Genomic DNA, 19,990 nt, shown 5'->3' on the forward strand with positions numbered 1-19,990 from the left:
TAACTTCAAGATTTTTGGAGTTATCAGTTCAGAGAAGCCTGTCATTCAACAAACTGTGTTTTATCTTTGTTTTGTGCTCAGTACTACTAATAGACTTCCTGAGCAGTCAGAATAGCTGTCAGCATGGATCTTGTCATCCGTCAGTTGGAGACCTGCTCGTGGGCCGTAGCCAACAGCTAACTGCTTCATCTACATGTGGACTGTTTGGCCCTCAGAATTATTGCATTGTTGGATACCTTGAGGTGAGTTTATTGTACTGCCAAGAAGGTAATTGGAACATCTATAAAACAGCCATCTATCATCCATCTCTCTGTCTCTCAATCTACCTATCTTCCTATCTATCTATTTATCTATCTCAGGAGATGGGTGATCTTTGGAGATCTTTGCAGCTTCTTCAAACCATGACTGCAGAAAATTGATGCAGTTGCTTTAACATCATTCTGAAGCAGAAACACATAAAATCAGTGTAAATTCTTAACTAAAGCTTGACATAATTTAAAAAGAGTGTGTGAGAGTGAATTAAAAAACTGAAAATCTGGAAACAATGGAAAATCCTGGCCCCACTCCCATGCATCATTAACCTACCTACCTACAATGGCCCTCAGTTCCACAAAAATGAACTCACATGCTAATTCATAACATTTGGCACTTGCAGAAACCTTCAGTGGTTTCTGCAAGAGGGGGAAAATTGAAATCTATCCATCCTCTAAAAAATCATCACTGCTGAACCCCCAAATAGGATCAGAGAAAAGATTTGTGTTCATATCTACCGTTTTCTAGGATAAGCAGAAATGTTTCACCTGCGATTCCAGATATCCGTATCATCCACTTTTCCAAGCCAACAGTCACTCAATTGAAAACGTTATCACACATTTTGAGCTTGATCGGAAGAAGTGGTGGCAATCTGAAAATGGTGAGTGGTTTCTGCTGGCTTTATTTCTTTAGCTAATTTGATTTGGAAGTTATCTGTTCAAGTTCTGTTTTACAGTCTTATTAGCAAAGTGGCAAAGCTGTCTCTCTTACTGTCTCTTGATGGTATTGCCAGAAATATTCATATTGGTTTGTAACAATGCCAGGTTATAAAATTATCCAGCTAAACCAATTTATGGCTTGAAGCCTAACATCAAGCAGAGCAACAGCATTTCCCTGCAGCAAATTTCACATCAGGAACTACAGGAGATTTCAGTTATTTGCAGCAGGAATGCATATTTTATATTTAATGACGCTAAAGTGACATCTGCCCATGCAGTTGTATTGGAGAGCCAATGTGCCTGAGAAACCCTTATTTTAGAGTGAATCTAGTGGTATGTGTCTTAGGAGATTTGCCATTTCAGACAGATAAGATTCTGGACCTCCAATATAAATCATTTCCAGAAAATAAAATCTCTTTTCTGTTTTTTTGTAAATTACAAACTCCTTTATGTTATCAAAGAGGCAAAATATTCAAACTGTTCAATTTTTTCTAAATATGTGCATTAAATATCTAAGATAGGGTTTCTCAACCAGGATTCCATGGAACCCTTGGGTTCCATGATTGGTCACTAGGGGTTCCCTGGGAGATCACAATTTATTTAAAAAATTATTTCAAATCCGGGCAACTTCACATTAAAAAGGTAAGTTTCATTCTTTATTTTTAGTTTAAGAACACTGTTAATGCATATATTCAGGCCTACACCTGAAACGAATATGATAATTTTGTAACTTCTGGCCTATATTTGAGGCTGAATGTGCAGGAGTTCCCAAGACCTGAAAATTATTTCAAGGGTTCCTCCAGGGTCAAAAGGTTGAGAAAGGCTGGTCTAAGATAAAGGGGTGCCTTATTTAATATCACCTAGGTTTTATCTTCCTTGTTGCTATCACCATGGAGGGCTGTGATGGAGTGGGTCAAAAAAGTCAAGATGACTTTTTTGACCCACTCAAAAAAGACCATGAAGTGACCATGAAATTGAAGATTTTCTCCTTTCATGAACATGTATAAAGCGGTAAGGCTTTGATTACCCAGTCATGGCCACCATCTTGATTTTTTTGACACACATACACATACACACACTGCGGACGCCACTGGCTTTCACAATGATTTTCTTTTGCTCCACATTTTCATCCTTGTGGGATGGAGAGATTGAATTAGGCACAGACTAATTCAAATAGCCTTACTGTACTATGTTATGTGAAAGTTAGATCAAAATTATGAACATGTTTTTTCAGTTCTCCAGAACCAGATGGGAAATTGGTGTTTTCTGGTGATTTCTCACCAGTATTAAGCAAGCCTTTGACTGCTGAACTTTGAAGATGCTGACTATTTTATTGTTTTCATTCTCTCATTTTAAACATGTCTTATTATTTTATTGTTAATTTTAATTACTTATTTAAAATTTCTGTGCTCCCTTCTGATGCTATTCGTCAGGAGAAATGTAAGCTGAAAATAAAACAGGAACAAAGAAATTTTAATTTGAATGTTTGTAATTTTTATTTCAGTTATCTATCTATGACCCTAATACATCAATTCATTATTACCCAAAATTAATGGAATCAGATATAGTAAGAATATGAGCTTTGTAGGAGTTGCATATTTGGGGATATTCCTTAAAAAATAATTGTGATCATTTTTATATTAACTGTATTATGCTAAACAAATTAACAAAAGGAAAGGGTACAGGATAACTTCAGAATTAATAATCAAGATAATAATAAAAATTGTTTGGGAGTTGGAAGCATAAGGCATCAAGTTGGGGTTAGGAACGTTGCTGTGCCCCCTGAAAATTAACCTCAGAGGTACTACAAAATGTCAATCCCCTGGAATCAGTTTTGAAATTAAACTATATTCTTGAAGTGGCTTTCTATAAGATAGACCCTAAATGCAATTAGCTCATCAGTTAGATGAGCTAATTGCTGGAGAAGATGCTGATGCTAGGGAGAGTGGAAGGCAAAAGGAAGAGGGGCCGACCAAGGGCAAGATGGATGGATGATATTCTAGAGGTGACGGACTCGTCCCTGGGGGAGCTGGGGGTGTTGACGACCGACAGGAAGCTCTGGCGTGGGCTGGTCCATGAAGTCACGAAGAGTCGGAAGCGACTAAACGAATAAACAACAACATCAGTTAGAGGAGACAATCAATATTTCCTGTTCCTGCTTTTGTTCATTTTATATTATTTGCACCTTGCTTATTCATTTTCAGGTGTTCATCACGTCAGTATTCAGCTGGACTTGGAAAACATGTTTCAGTTCAGCCATCTTATCCTGACTTTCAAGGTACTTTATACAAAACCGCAGAATACATTATTTAAATTATTTAATAGTCTAGGAATTATTTAGAGTAGGTAACATTAATGTAATTTTTGCTTTTATATTGTTTAAAATGGGTACTATGTATTTCAGAATCACTTAGCACTTGTTGACTAGGATTTGTGATCACCTGGAAATCAGTCTACCTTTTGCAGAAAGGGTATATGCTTCTCATATTTCACTAGCAATAAAAAGGGACCTCTTTCAGCATTCTTTCATATGCCAATTTAGGATTTCAAAATATGCACTTTAGCCTGACTTCATGATACCAAGATCTGGAACAGTTCCCCCAAATCTTTCATGCTTCAGCTAACATTTATAGCAACAATTCAGTGAAATGTATCATCTCCTGAGTTTTTTAATCTGATTGGGTATAAGTGCACATGAGACTTGTGACAACAGGTAATGGAGAGATTTGCAGTATATGTTTCAGCAGGAATGTCTAGACTGTGTTCTACTGATGGCTTAGGGCAGGGTTTCTCAACCAGGGTTCCGTAGAACCCCAGGGTTCCACGAGAGGTCATTAGGGGTTCCCTGGGAGATCACGATTTATTTTAAAAAAAATTTCAAATTTGGGCAACTTCACATTGAAGAGTTAAGTTTCATTCTTTGTTTTTAGTTTAAGAACACTGTTAATGCATATATGCAGGCCTACACATGAAAAGAATATAACAACTTTGTAACTTGTGGCCTATATTTGAGCTTGAATGTGCAGGCCTGAAAAAACATTTCAAGGGTTCTTCCAGGGTCAAAAGGTTGAGAAAGTCTGGCTCAGGGTGTCTACCAATATTTGCAGCACTTCGTCAATCTATCTGATCAACTCAGAGTATCAGATGGGTCTATTTTTTGCTACCAGATTGGAATGTTTCTCTGCCAGACCCCAAATGAATATGTATATACAGTAGAAAGTGGATGCTGGGAACATGCTCTAAAATGATTGTACCCAATACTACTACTACTACTACTACTACTACTTATTATTATTATTATTATTATTACTGGAGGCTTTACTGAAACTCTGGCTTAATTTATTCTTTGGTTCCCACTATGATATTAGATTCCGTTGTGCATATTTTGTAAGGGTGCACCTATGAAAGGGTCTTAAATGGTAATCCCATTGAGTCTGGATACCTGAACTATTTCACCTCTCCTGATCATGTATCACTCTAAAACTAGCCCTGGGCTGCATCAGTTGCACAATGGTCTAGTATCATCTGTGGTTAAAACTTTATTTGGAATGGGATCCAGTCATGTCACTTTGTGTCAAATAGATGTCAGTTTCATATTAGGCAGTTGTAAATCTTTGAAAAAGTAACTTTTATAGGGGCAGGCTGAAAGCTGAACCCATCCTTACAGTTCACAATAATAAATGGACAATATCTTAAATAATATAGGGGTCTGCTGAAGTGTTCATGACACAAATCCTTAAACTGGTAGCAGTCTGAAGTTGCATCTTTTGTAGACCTTTCGTCCTGCTGCCATGTCGGTGGAACGCTCCGCAGATTATGGTCAGACCTGGAAGGTATACAGATATTTTGCTCAAGACTGTGCTGCTGCTTTTCCTGACATTCCTTCAAGACCAGCCAGAGCAGTTGGTGATGTGGTTTGTGACTCCAAATATTCAGACATTGAACCGTCAACCGAAGGGGAAGTATGTATATTATTTCACCTTAGTAATTTTTATTCTCAGTGCAATTACAAAGTCATCATGTACAAATCTATTCAGAACTAAGTTTCCTTGAAATCAGAATGCTGCCAGACACTTTTAAAGGTCCAGCCTGTAGTTAAGTATTAGCAAGGCATGTATTTCAGCTCAATCTTTTGTTTTCATGTGCTTAATATTAAAATTTTATTTTGGATGTTGACAGGTTATTTTCAAAGTTCTGGATCCCAGTTTTGAAATAGAAAATTCTTATGACCCATACATCCAAGGTAGGAATGGCTGGGATTTTAACAGTCCTTTAGCAATTTTTCTTTGTTTTGATACAACATTTGGTGACTCAGTGGTAGAACACAATTGTTAATAAAGTGTTAGAAATTCTACCTCCATCATCTGGTAAAAGAAAAAAAGTTATTGGGTGGAATGGCTGAACAATGATTTGAAGAGCATTGCAGTTTGAATTAAGTAGCTTTCTGTGTCTGGCATCTTCCTTACAGTATGTGTTTCACTACATCTTTCCTATTCTTCAGCTACAGGTAGTCCTTGCTTAACAACCACAACTGGGAACAGAATTTTGGTTGCTAAGCAAAGCAGTCATTAAGCGAATCCGACCCAATTTTACGAACTTTTTTGTGGCAGGCATTAAGCGAATCACTCTGGGAGTTAAGCAAACCACGTGGGCGTTAAGTGAATCATGCAATTCCCCATTGATTTTGCTTGCCAGAAGCCAGTCGGGAAGGTCAAAAATGGTCATCAGGTGACCATGGCATGCTGCGATGGTCATAAATGCAAACTGGTTGCCAAGCACCCAAATTGTGATCATGTGACTGTGGGGACACTGCAATGGTCGTAAGTGTGAGGACTGGTTGTAAGTTGGTTTTTCCAGCACCATCATAAGTCCAAACCGTCACTAATGAATGGTCATTAAGTGAGGACTACCTGCAGAGGGAATGTTTGTGGTTAGTCCAGCATATCTATGGAGTATCAGTTGAGGAAGGATGGAATAGCTAATGTTTTATGACATGAGGCCATTGTATTTCCTTGGCTTATAAAATAGCTTGCCCAAGTTATGGATATAACTTTGAGCTAAATTAATCCAATATTTCCTTAAATTTTCATTCTAGAGCATGTTGCTTTTACAAATCTGAGAATCAATTTTACAAAGCTTCACATGCTGGGAGACACTTTACTGGGAGAAAAGCAACAGGATCTTCTGGAAAAATACTATTATGCCCTTTATGAAATGGTTGTTCGTGGGAGCTGCATGTGCAATGGTCACGCCAGCCACTGTGGCCCTGGGCAAAACCTGCGTGGGGATGTTTTCCATGAGCCTGGGATGGTGAGTTGCAAGAGTTCTCTTTTGCAAGAAGACTTCACCTGAGCACAAACTCTGTTGTCCTGAAACATTGCAGCAATACTCCTAAATATAACTAGCAAATAGATATTTGGGTACCAATAATGCTATCATGATATGTGTAGTTTTGTATAATGGATAAATCTAATGCTTACATTTTCAAAGAACAATATGTAAGAGAGAGAAAAGAGAAGTTACCCAAGTTTATGGAAATAGAAATTCATTTCTGTATAGGTGGGGTGTGCAAGAAAATCTTGCAAGGTAGAAAGCTCCCAGTGTTGTGCTGTGGAACCAAGACATTTGACCAGCTTTATGCAACTAGATAGTCCTCCAATGTATTGCCTTTGCAGTTTCCAGTCTGCAGGTCATTCTTGCTGGAAGTCTTGTCTTGTGTGTTAGGTCTCCAACAAAGCTGGAGGATGCTAAGTTAGGGAAGGCTGCATTACATCACCTTAAAAGCAGCATTCTTACCTGGTCCAGGGTATGCCCAAGTCAGGTGCCCAAATAAGTGTGCACCTTAGGTACACTGCTGGCAATATATATTATTATGGTTTATGCTTCAGTCAAGATGATCTCAGAGAAACACTTTTGACTGCGTAGATCTTATGTCCAAAATTTCTGCAAGTTGGGTGCTCTGAGATGATACCTCTTAAGATAGCAGAGGGTCATAATGATGAGTGATGGTATACCCACATGAACGTATCTGATTGTGGATATGCTGTTCATTTCTGTGGCCCTTTCCCAAGGTTCATTTCTAGTAGGGCACATCAAAGGAACAGAAGGCACTGATTCTAAAATGGACTTTCATAGTCTTCATTGATGTGTTTCAGGTCCATGGAAACTGCCTTTGTGAGCACAACACAGATGGTTTGTCCTGTGAAAGATGCAAAGATTTCTACAATGATGTTCCCTGGAGGCCAGCTGAAGGATCCCAGGAAAACGCTTGCCAAAGTATTCCTGTGATTCGCTTAATTTTTACCAAATTTGTGAATAATAATCAACCATTACATTGCAGTGGCTGAATGTTCTCTGGAGTGACAGACTGAAATTTTATTTTACAGGTAGTCATGTTAACGACCATTCATTCAGCGACCGTTCAAAATTGTGACAGTGCTGAACGAGGAGACTTATGACTGGTCATTGAAGTTGCAACTGTCGCAGCATCCCTCAGTCACGTGATTGTGATTCGGGGACTTGGCAGCTGGATTGCAATTATGACATCGCAGCATCCCGTGGTCCCATGATCGCCATTTGCAACCTTCACTGCAGCAAGCAAAACCAATGGGGAAGCCAGCAGGAGGTCACACATGACGATCACATGACATCATGCCTAATGACCACAACTGGAACTGCCATTGTAAGTCGGTGTGGTCATGTGTCATTGCAGTTTATGACCATATCACTTAGTGATGGAATTTCCGGTCCCAATTACCGTTGTTAACTGAGGACTACCTATATTTTATTTTAATTATTTATATTGGTGCCTATCTCACAACTGTGACTCTGGTTGGTATAAAAGTATTAAAGCAACAGCTGCAACATGTGACCTAAGATGCCTAAGGTTAAAACAACAAATCCCGATCACAAAACCATGTCAGCAACACAGCTTGCCTAATCTCCTGGCCCAAACACTTGGGGGAACAGCCAGGTCTTCAAGAAGCTAACAGAGCTGAATTTGGGGGAAGATGTTCCAGAGGTTGGCACTGCCACAGAGAGGGCATGATTCCTGGGTCCAACAAGATGACATTGGTTGATTGAAGGGACATGGAGTATGCCCTCCCTGCCAGATCTGGTGGGAGTTTGACAGTCCCGTAGATAGCCTGGTGCTATGCCATGTAGTGCTTTACAGGTAGTCCTTGCTTAATGACCACAATTGGAACTGGAATTTTGGTTGCTAAGCAAAGCAGTCATTAAGTGAATTTGACCAGATGTCACAACCTTTTTTGTGGTGGTCGTTAAGCAAATCATGCAGTTCCCCATTGATTTTGCTTGCCAGAAGCTGGCTGGGAAGGTTGAAAATGGTGATCACGAGACCACAGGATGCTACAATGGTCATAAATGTGAACTGGTTGCCAAGTGTCCAAATTGTGATCATGTGACCATGGGAACACTGTGACAATTGTAAGTGTGAGTACCAGTTGTAAGTCGTTTTTTTCAGCACGGTCGTAAATCCAAACCATCACTAAATGAAAGGTTGTTAAGTGAGGTCCCCCTGTATAGGTAATAACCTGCAGCTTGAATTGCACCTGGAAGCTTACTGGGAGCCAGTGCAGTAGTTTTCCATGAGTGTAACGAGAAATGCCAAAAGTACCCATGCCCCTGGACCAGCCTTGTGTCGTGTGCTTCTTATTATAACTACAGAGAATAACCCATTTTGCTATATTCCGACTCTGTTTTGGAGCCTGGATTTATCTGGTTCTTGTTTGTGTGTGACTGTACCGTTACATTTGCTTTCTGTTTCAGAATGTGAATGCAACGGTCATTCTGAAAGTTGCCACTTTGATATGGCAGTGTACCTTTCTAATAATTGTATCAGTGGTGGGGTTTGTGAAGACTGTCAGCACAACACAGCGGGACAACACTGTGATCGGTGCAGGCCTTTCTTTTACCAGGATCCCCAGAAGACAATGGTAGATCCTCACGCGTGTATCCGTAAGTGTGAAGCTCTTGTTAGGGGATCCCTTGGGTTGGATTCAGATTATTAGTGGGAGTTGCTGACTTTTCTCCTGAATTTCAGTGGGATAGAACTTCAGCTAATTTAGTCTGGCTCCTCCTCATAGTGTTTATCGATCATGAATTCGTGCACAGAACAGGGAGCCGACTGTACACATGGTACGTGGAAGCGGATGCTGATTGAGATCTGGCATGAACTAGAAACAAACGGGTAGATACAGAAGTCTCAGAGCCCCAAGCCAGGCTCCAGAGCAGTCCCACAAAAAAGGCCCAACTGCTTGGAGGCACTGTGGACAGGGCTGTTTGTACCCCCGTGCGTTCCATAAGACATTTTGCACATCAGGTCCAATGTGCAGCGCAGCCCTATTGCAAAGTACCACAAACAACTAGGGAATTTTAGGGAATATAAAGTAATCCTTCTAAATTTGTGGATAGGCCTATATATAGTATTCTTCATTTAAGTAAAGAGACCCCTGGTCTGTACGAACCACCCTGTGGTACGTACAAAATAAACAAACATGTGCCTTTATTGTCATACACTATTGTTCCTTAACTACATGACAGCTTATGCCTGTTGAATCACTCCTACTGTTCCTAGTTGCCTTTGGTACACCAGGATATAAAACCAAGTGCAGCTAATACTACCTCTGTCTCATCCCAAGTATATTCTGTATAGTCTCCTAAAATAAAGAAATCAATGATATGGTAGGATTGCAGCATTCCACACAACTAATTCACCCTCAATCGTTCATTAACTGATTCACAAAATCTCGTTGCCCTGAACTGCTCATACACCAACCAGCGACTAATAAAGGAGTGCAATGTTTGGCAGCCAATCAGCCATCAACACTGCTCCCCTCCCTGCAAATCCTTAGTCTAACTCTGTGTCGTGTTTGTTGTGGGAGGGAGGCAGTAAAGCTGCCCATCTTGCTCAGTTTAGACTGGCAGGACGTGGCCATGGCACCACTGCCTTTATGAGCCCTGGGGGGAGGAGGGTGTGCTAAGGAGTCAGGAGGCGGGATAAAGCAAGAGTCCCACCAATGGGAATCTACTAATCTCAAAGCTCCAATGCATCAGCTATTGGACCATTGCTGCCTGCTGAGGGTGAAAGCCGGCTGGGTGACCTTGGGTGACACTCTCTCTCAGCCCAACATACCTCACAGGATTGTTGTTGTAGGGAAAATAGGAGGAGGAAGGAGTGTTAGGTATGTTCACCACCTTGGGTTATTTATAAAAATAATAAAGGCAGGATAGAAAATAAAAAATAAATGCTCTGTGATCATGTCATTGCAGAGACAGTCCAGAAATATGTGATGGTTTAAATCAGGGTTCCCCAGAGTGATCAGTATTGACCCGCAAGGATCAATGGGAATATCCAAGTTGATAAATGGCTGGGGGGTCAAAAGGGGGTCAGTAAATGTCTGTCAGTCTTCCCAGGTATATCAGACAGGAAACATGACCAGATGAGCTAATTTTATTTTATTGTAAGGTTACATTAACATAATCATTCAAGTTTAATAGTACAAATCTCCCGCCATCTCTTTTACAGCCTGAGAAGTTAGGGTGGTTCCTTTCTGAGTTTCTTTCTCTACTCATTATGCAGCTGCAGGCTATGCCCTATCTGATGAGATTGTTCCCTAGGCAGCATCTCTTCCCCCAGTCTCCCAAGGTCATTCCCACATACCATTACAATGTTTGGGGATCAATAGGTGGTTGACAGGTCAGCTGGGTTCAATTAATAGTTTGGGGTCTCTGTAGAGCTCCACACCAGTCCCTAGTCCTGAAGGTGAGGTGGCTAGCAGCGAGACAATCCAGGTACCCAGGGTTGGATGGTCAGCCACCAGCAGGAGTAGCCTTATCATCATCATCATCATCATCACCATCATCATCATCACCATCATCATTGGTACTATTAGTTAAAGTAGTACTTATTAAATTTCTTCATATAATAAATGTTTGGGAGTCAGTGAACAATCTGAAACTTCATGAAGGGGTCAATGAGCTGAAGAGTTTGGGGACCCCTGGATTAAATGAATGGTACAATAACAGAGCCGAATTTTTCTCCTGGAAGTTATTGTACTCAGTTGTGCAAACTGTAGCACCACAACTGACTCCTAAAAGTTTGGCTCATATTAGTTTGGATAATATTTCTAAACTGTTACACTGCTCCCCTGTGACCTGGTATGCCTATGTTTGTCTGTCTGTCCCTAGCCTGTGACTGTGATCCAGAAGGCGCTCTGTACAATGGGCTGTGTGAGAGTCATTCAGACCCTGTCCTTGGAACCACTGCTGGTCAATGTCCTTGCAAGAACAACGTGGAAGGAGTCCGTTGTGACAAGTGCAAGCCTCACTACTATGGAATAAATGGAAGCAATCCCCTTGGCTGTCAGCGTACGGGTTTCTCTTTCATTTTCTTGCTGTTCAGACCTTGAAGACCTTAGCCAGTGTGAAAAACACAGACATGACCTGAATTTCAAAATACTCTGTTGCCTGTCTTGACCCTCTATCGTTTCACTGGGTCTGCACTGCGGTGAGAGGAATGTAAAGGAAACATTTAGCCTGCTTAAGTGTGAACGAATGTTTATATTAGATTCAGTTACATACTGTACTTAAATGAAGTTGAACAAACATTTGACACTTTTTAAGGGAAAAAGGAAATCTTCCTATTTCCAGGTTTTATACTTATCATTAATTAATTGTTTCTGAGGGGTTACGCTCTGTCCCTCAGCTCCTTCAACACTAAAATATCAGTATATTGCTATTTATTTAGCCCAGTCAGACTTTCTTGTACTTAAACTCCAACTGTGTTGTTCTCCCATTTAGTCTGTGCTACCCTCTAAATCCAGATAGGAGCACTTTACTGTTATGGGATCTGCAAAAGGATTGCAAAGGTCTCCAGGCCAAGCCTTCAGTTCTGTGAAGGTTTCAGACTTCAGAAGCAGTTGATCATCTTGTAAATAATCAATGATCAATCAATCTAGGGGATCTACAGGGGGAGGTCCGAAAAGTCAGGGTTTAATCAAAGCTTCTTCCCTTTTTTTACATACATCACAATCATGGCTGCTATCTTGATCACACAGCTGTGGCTGCCATCTTGACTTTTTGGCTACCCAGATCAAATATCCCTGAATCAATCAATGAACAATAATGGTTAATCAATAATTAATTAACAATAGTATTCAATGAGTTAATACAATGTTAATTGGGTTGCTTATTTTGCAAATCTCTTCCCTTTCTCTCTCTCCATTTTAAGCTTTGGTTATCAGTATCTCAGCACGAAATAATAATTAGTAGCAATAGATACTACTAGGTTTTTTTTTAAAAAAATTCAGCAGTAAATTGGTTGCTATGTCGTTGGCCAAGATTTGTTCAAGTAGTCCACTTACTTGTTTGTACTTTGTAACTATCAGCATATCCTGCACTGGGGGTGGGGGTGGTTTATGAAAAATAGCTCCTCCCATCTAGGAATGTCCACAGGGGAAGCAAATACAGGTAGTCCTCAACTTCCAATCATTTGTTTAATGACCGTTCAAAGTTACAATGGTGCTGAAAAAAATGACTTATGACCGGTCCTCGCATTTATGACTGTTGCAGCATCCCTGCAGTTACCTGATCAGGTGCTTGGCAACTGGCCTGTATTTATGATGGTTGCAGTGTCCCGGGGTCACGTGATCGCCATTTGCAACCTTCCCAGCTGGCTTCTAACAAGCAAAGTCAATGGGGGAAACTGGATTTGCTTAACAACCACTGCAAAAAAGGTTGTAAAATCGACGTGACTCACCTAATGACTGCCTCACTTAGCAATGGAAGTTCCAGTCCCAATTGTGGCTGTAAGTTGAAGACTACCTGTAACAAAACAAGCATTGCACTGTTGTAACACAAGCTCTACCCCTTTGGTATGTGCACCATGACATTGCGCATGGGTACATACAGGATGGAGCTCATGTTGCAACATCACAATTCTTGTCACATCATTCTGACAAACCGTCAGATTCTGCAGACACTTCTGCTCCCATCTACTTCTCACATAGGTGGTGACCCGGCATTCTGTCTTTTCAGCCTGTAGTTGTGACCCAGCTGGGAGTTTGCATTTCTCTGTCTGCGACCCAGTATCTGGAGAATGTCTATGCCAGGAATTTGTCACTGGGCAACGTTGTGAACACTGTCTTGTATGTACTGAGTTTTTCAAACAAAATTTCCTGCTTACGACTTTTCTCAGTGGCATTCTCTTTGTTTTCCCTGCCTTTTAATCCAAATACCAGGATCTGTCTGTCTGTCTGTCTGTCTATCTATCATCTTTAATTGAACTCCACACTGGGGTAATCCTTCCCCATTTTTTTTCTATTGTAGCAGGAATACTGGAGCCTTGGAAGTCATGTATATGGATGTTCCCCTTGTGATTGTGACATTGGTGGTGCCCACAATAATTTGTAAGTTTCTATTTCAGCTCTTTCACTTTATATTTAGGGAAAAAATAACCAAACTCTCACCTGGAAAATCGCAGATATACTAAAGATTTATCTTAAAAAGAAAGCAGTCCTTTGTTTTCTTTTGCATTGGACCCATAGGTAACCACACCTATGAACACATGCATCAGATTTAAGGATCAGACCATCTGACTGTTCCATTGTTGCCTATGTGATTCACATTGCAAGATAAAGAAAGAATGTCTTGTGATAGTTGGCCTTATGCCTAGTGGCCTAGTTCAACAATATGTCATAGGGCTCTTCTTCGTGGCCAAGTGAAAGTGCCATTCACTAGTCCATAACCCAGAAGAAAATTATGCTGGTATAAAATTTGCTTCCCCACTAGAAATCCTTATCCAGGTACAGACATGATACCAGAAACTGTACTGCCCTTAACTGTGGTATACACTGCACGTTAAGAAGAGGGATTGGTGGATTCCCCAGCTTTGTTTCCTTTCCTCCTGCCAAGCATCAACCACCAGGAGAAAACCATCCACTAATCACTGTCCTTAATATGGGGGAAGAGGCATGTCTGGTGGGTCCAGCCATCTGTCCAAATTTGCTCTGGTCTTATGCAAGTGTTTTGCACCAGTGTATTCAAAGGAAGCCCAACTATCAGTTGATAGTCAAGTTTCGTTTGTACATGTGTTTAGTGCTATTTCAGAAGAGCACTAAACTCACATTTAAAACCAGCCAGAACAACATCTTATAGCCATTCTGTCTTGCTCTCCCACTTCCCCATAAAGCCTTTCCCCATTGGCCACAATTGGTTGGCTGTTGTTCAAGCTGATCCAGGTCTATGGATTGGGATCAGCTTGAAATCTGTTTACTGTAGTGAGCAAAGAACTGGACTATTACACTGCCCAAAGCAGAATGGCCCTGGAAGCCAGTACTCAGGGACCAGAGGAGAAGAGGTTGCCTGCACCACCCAAAAGTAGCTAATGGATGCTGGACTGATCACGTCCTCTAAAGGATTCCTGACTGTGCCACCAACAGATTAGCCAACAAAGCGTATTAGACTGAATCCACAGCAATACTTGTGTTGGGACAAGGGGAGAAACACCACTTTTAATACGACAGCTAAGGACAACGTAAGGGGGTCTCAGGCATGGGGTAGGATTAGATGGCAATGTTTTGAGAACACAACAGGAAAAAATAGGTGTCTGTGCCATAGTTAGATGCAAGTGAGGAAAGGCTCATAATGTATATGGTTTTGGTTTCATGTGATCTGTAACCCCCCTTAAGGTTACATGAAATCCTGGCCACTATGAATTGGTCAGGAAACTATTTAAAAATCGTAGCTTGGTCTTCTGTAGCTTTTTTCCCATTTTATTTTGAACTGTTGTTTCTTTCTGTTCCTGCTGCTAGGTGCACACCTACCGACGGGCAGTGTGACTGCCGACCCAATATAGTTGGCCGCCAGTGTACTGAACCAGCTGCAGGCTACTTTTTCTTACCTTTGGATTATTATATATATGAAGCCGAAGATTCAACACCACTCCTTGGAGCTCTCCCCTTGGTATTTTGATTAATTTGCACTGGATTACAAATAGCACAGGTTCATATGCAGGATAGTCCATTTCAGACCAGCAGGAAGCAGAGGACAGAATGGAAAATTAAAATTACAGGAGAAAGATATTAGTGCATTGTATTTATTTGTGGCTGCCACATTTAGAATAGCATTTCCCAGCCTGGGCAACTTCCAGATGTGTGGACTTCGATTCCCAGAATTCCTTCAGCAGTGTGGCCATTGCTTAGAATTCTGGAGTTCAAGTCCATACATCTGGAAGTTGCTCAAGCTGGAAGCATGACTTTAGAAGGAAGACTCTTGGGATTTGTGATAAGAGGTAGCATGATGGGTATCTAAGCAAAGGTTTGGTTCTGGTTCAGTGTATGCTGTATGAGAATATTGGCCAAGTGGCATGGACCAACTGCACTCCCTAAACCTAGCACAATCAGAAATGAGCCATGATCCAAACTGACTTGGCTGTATTTTGATTTCAATGTAAATTGGGTCAACTGCAATTTAATTACTTCCATATATATGAGACAGTGGAATCAGTTCCCACGTGTTTCTCGAGTTTTCAAGTTTTGAAGCAGCTCTGAAACTCCGCTTTTGGGGTAGAAAGGATGACATTCTTTGCATTGTAACGTTGTACATAGAAGTTAGTATTGTAACTGGAAATAAAAATAAACTTTTATTGGAGTTTCTTAATAGCTTTAGTTTCCTGTTCGTCCTCTGTGCTCTTTCCATTCCCTATGACCAATAAAACCAAAATAAATTATTCAAAATTAGGCAATAACTAATTATGTAATTTATAGCTTTTCTTAAGTGTAATATGTAGATTGGAAGTATGCACATTTTTAAAATGTTATATGCATGGTCCTAGATTTAAAGAGCAATTTCTGGTCTCTAGTAATCCCCACATAGTTCCTCATGTAAGGATTTCCTTGAATGTAAATAATCTTTTTTTTTTCAATGTTACTGCATATAATTAATGAAGTTTATCTTCCTCCTTTTTCTCCTGATTTCTACTTCCCTTTATTAGCATGATTACTTCTGAAAATAGAAGCTTGATTTTCTTTCATTTAGATTTGTTTTTCAAAATGGCAGAAAGTTCCAGTTCAACATAGAAATAGAGATGCAGTTTAAATTCTGCCATTTCCATGTTTGTTTAATTATTCATAGTGTAATTGCATGTAATGTATTTCTAACAATAACTCTCAGATTCTGATACTATTATCACTTCAATGTATTTATAAGGTTCAACCCACCACCATGCCACGCTGTGATGTCTATTTTCAGCAACAAGGCTATGATTTCACAATTGAAAATGGAAGAATCATATTGAAGAGGAATAAGAAAAGGGGCATCAGAAAACTAAGAGCTGGACAAGTAAGTCTAATATTTTCTTAAATATTAAATAAATGGGTTTATAGGAGGCTCTTACAATTTTTTTCTTTCAAGAGAGCAAGTGTTTTTTCTTAAAATTCTCAATGGACATAAATTGACTCAAAGAGACACAAATGGGAATCTGTTCACTAACAACATATTGCAGTGTTGGGGTAATATTCTCTGGCATTTGCCTAAACCAAAATAGATTCTTTTCCAAGCACAATTCTTACCAAGATTTTAGCAAGACTTATTGAGATGAATGGGATGGAGTTATAGGAATTCTGGCAACTAAACTATTTCCCATCTAAAAATCAGTATATGCCCCAATATTTTAGGGCAGGGACTTCTTTATATTTTCTAACTGCCTTATTGTGAGTCAGCAAAGGGGCACGCCTCTTCACCAATAACAGAAGATTTTGTGGTTGGTTATTTGTATAACCATCTCCTTTATCAGTCTAGAACCGTTACAGCTGGTCTAAAATATGGACGCATTGATAGTACAATATAAATATATATTGACCTTCTTAGTTTCTCTATATTCTTTATTATATATTAATGAGTTCAGCTGAGATACCAAACATAAAACTGAAAAGTCCCTAAAATATTTTGTTTGCAAAGTTGAAATATCAGCTACATCTTTAACTTACGGAATGAACGCATGGTAGTTTACTTCATTGCGGGAGTCCGAAAGGAGCATAAAAAAGTTAAGATAGTGGGCCCAATTATGCAACCAAAACTGCACCAATTTTTAATGTGCCCTGCATGCACAATAAAAAGGGGTGGAGTTTTGATCATGTGGCGTGCCCCTCATATATAATTTGTTTTAATCCCACCCCCGCAGATCCCCCCATACTTGGTATACCAGGTATAACAACTATCTATGTAGGATCTATGTTTCTTATCAATTTAAGTGTAAAGAGAGGTTGTCCTTACTTGTTTTGTCTACTCATACTAAAACTGAGGGTGGTAGCTAGCATCTTAATTCATTCTGGGTTTTTAAAAAGGGTAAGAGAAGCAGAAGACGCGGACTCTTTCTTCCAAAGGGGTCCCTGAAGACATTAGAATAAAAAATGTTGTGCTTATTCTTTGGATGGATTTGCTTGCAGCAAGATTGGGTGCCTTTTGCTACTTGAATCAAGGTGGTATTTTAAAATCTTCTTTCAGAATTCAGTTCCATTTGTGAGAAACCCTGCTCTGAATATTGTTATTAAAGATGCTGTTCCTGGAAAACCTGTGACGTGGTCAGGACTTGGTTTTGCACGTATGCAGAGTGGAGCAGGATTACGGTTTTTGATCAACAATGTTCCGTTCCTGATGGAATTTAATATCATCATTCGCTATGAGCCAGAGGTAATTATATACCTAATTATTTCAGTATTTTAATAGACCAGACAAAAAGCAAGGCCTCTGAAATAAAGTATGTGGGACTTACAAAATGTTTTAAAAAGTCTAAACTAAATCCTGCCAAATTTATCTTGATTATCATGTTTATTCAATTTTCAACCATCAGCGTTATGGGATTTGAAGTTCTTCCCATAGAGTACAATCACTGGTGAAACAAAAGGCTGTATATATATATCTCAGTGCCAAGAGAGAGAGAAAGAAAATATGTAATGTCCAGTCCCATATCAGGTTTGTATCACTTACTAAAGGTGTTTTATATATTGCTCAATAGTCAACAGTGTCTGCTGGGAGGAGGTGTCAAAAAGGACAAGATGGCAGACACAGAGTCACCATCTTGCCTTTTGCACACACACACTCCTGTGGATGCTAATGTCAGTGGAGTTGGTTGTCCTGCAAAAAACTATTTTCTTTTGGGATAGCATTAATTGACCTGGAGAGCAATTATTTGTAAAGGAAAGGTATGTCATATTTGAACCTCTGTTGAACAGCCATTTCATTTCCTGGTCAAATAACTCAGTATGCTCTTGTTTACATGGCTCATAATATCAGAAATATTTACACTTTGTACCACTTTGATGGGAAAATAACAGGGACAGGAAAGGAGCCCCCTCAGGCATCCCCTGTGCAACGGTGATGTCACCAGCATATCCTTTCAGTACCGAAGCACCTTGGTAGGTGCTTCTGACACGAAAAAAAAAACTTCGTTTGAATCTCTTTTTTTTTTACCCAAACATCTAGGCTTCATCTGACTGGAGAGCAACCGTTGTTGTTAAGTCTTCTGGTTCTGTAGGAAGTGAACACTGCAAGAACCAAGTTGCACTGGGAGAACCACAGTTCCTTGTTCTACCATCCACAATGAGGTCTGGTATTCACTTAAAAATGAAAATAAAATAAATATGGAAATGAACAAACCAACATACATGCATAGAAAGTCTAAAATGTGAGTCACTGTATAATATGAAATACAGTACCAAACATATAGAAGACTATGTTAATTAAACTCCAGATTACAGATTACTCCAGACTGAAGGAAGGAATAGCTCCCAACACTCCCACACCACCAAGGCTTGTTGAAAAAGCCAGAATGATATATGCAAAGATAATATACAGTATTGCAGGACAAAATTCCAAGGGTAAAGGCCTCTTCTGTTTGATTGCATCTCAGTCACTTCCTTTTCCACCCGTCTATCCCACTTCTTGTGCACACTAATACTTGCGGTGCAAAACATGCATTAGCTCACACCAGTATAATTAATGCTAAAACCACAATAACTGTATTTTAAAATTCATGATGACGCATTTCTTCTGTTAAGCAGAATTCAGTTGCTATCGACTCCTATATGCTTAGAACCAAGGACAGAATATTTTGTAGATGTCTCTTTTTCCAAGACTTCGGACCCTGAACCAAAGTCTCAGTCATCCATACTGGTTGATTCAGTAAGTTGCAGTGATATATAACAGTTTTTCTTCTCTGTTTGATCTAATTTACTTAGGTAGTCTATTGGTTTATTTTATGTATCAATTTATCCCAATATTTATATAATTTCACACCAGAGAAAAACAGGCACTAAAATGTATATTAAGGAAAGTATATTATATTTTATCTTCTTGTTCACATCGCTTTTTTTGCTGTTCTTAATTTGCTCTTTTGTTTCATTTTCTCTGATGTTTCTTTTTCTGCTGAATCCCCAGTCTTGAACAATTTAATTTTTTTCCCATACTTTTATTTATTATTACATTTTAATGTTGTCGTTCCTCACAGAATGCAGGGCAATTTTAACTGCAATTGGTTAAGCAGAATTCTTTTTACAAACTTCCAGATAGGCTGAGGATGGGGTTTTTTTGGTTAATTTATTGATGTTAACTTGGTATTGAATCACCATGGATGATAGCCTGTTAATTACTGTATTAATTGTATTGTTACATTTGTATGATTGATCAGAAATATTGGGGGAAGATAGGGAGGGGCATCCATGCAACACTCAATGATGTCAAAATGGTAGATGCAACCAGGAAAAGTCCCACCACTTTTTAACATGCATTGCATGCCTCACACACACACAAAAAGAGACAGGGCTTCGATCTCCCAGTTGTGCCTGCCATTTTGAAATTGTCGACTATCACTGCAGACATTCCTGTACCCAGGCATGACTTAGTGGAGAACACCCAACGTTGCCTTCAGTATGAAAAAAAATGTGATATGTCAGCGTAAGCTGTAGGACCAGAAAAGAAACATTCACCTGGAGCCATGAACT

The 19,990-nt window shown here is 39.6% G+C and overlaps 1 protein-coding gene across 1 annotated transcript in view; it reads left to right on the forward strand.

Moving 5' to 3' along the window:
* LAMB4 (laminin subunit beta 4) overlaps window positions 1-19,990 on the forward strand; it is a 59,497-nt gene that overhangs the window by 22,754 nt on the left and 16,753 nt on the right. Inside the window, exons 4-19 of the mRNA XM_063309357.1 lie at window positions 82-242; window positions 781-913; window positions 3,176-3,249; window positions 4,745-4,933; window positions 5,151-5,214; window positions 6,067-6,281; window positions 7,127-7,247; window positions 8,760-8,948; window positions 11,181-11,360; window positions 13,029-13,138; window positions 13,320-13,399; window positions 14,804-14,942; window positions 16,164-16,331; window positions 17,496-17,681; window positions 18,474-18,595; window positions 19,052-19,172. Of these exons, the coding sequence (XP_063165427.1) occupies window positions 82-242; window positions 781-913; window positions 3,176-3,249; window positions 4,745-4,933; window positions 5,151-5,214; window positions 6,067-6,281; window positions 7,127-7,247; window positions 8,760-8,948; window positions 11,181-11,360; window positions 13,029-13,138; window positions 13,320-13,399; window positions 14,804-14,942; window positions 16,164-16,331; window positions 17,496-17,681; window positions 18,474-18,595; window positions 19,052-19,172 (2,252 nt within the window). The remainder of the gene's footprint in view (window positions 1-81; window positions 243-780; window positions 914-3,175; window positions 3,250-4,744; window positions 4,934-5,150; window positions 5,215-6,066; window positions 6,282-7,126; window positions 7,248-8,759; window positions 8,949-11,180; window positions 11,361-13,028; window positions 13,139-13,319; window positions 13,400-14,803; window positions 14,943-16,163; window positions 16,332-17,495; window positions 17,682-18,473; window positions 18,596-19,051; window positions 19,173-19,990) is intronic.

This window comes from Candoia aspera, chromosome 7, assembly GCF_035149785.1.
Source record: "Candoia aspera isolate rCanAsp1 chromosome 7, rCanAsp1.hap2, whole genome shotgun sequence".
NCBI lineage: Eukaryota > Metazoa > Chordata > Lepidosauria > Squamata > Boidae > Candoia > Candoia aspera.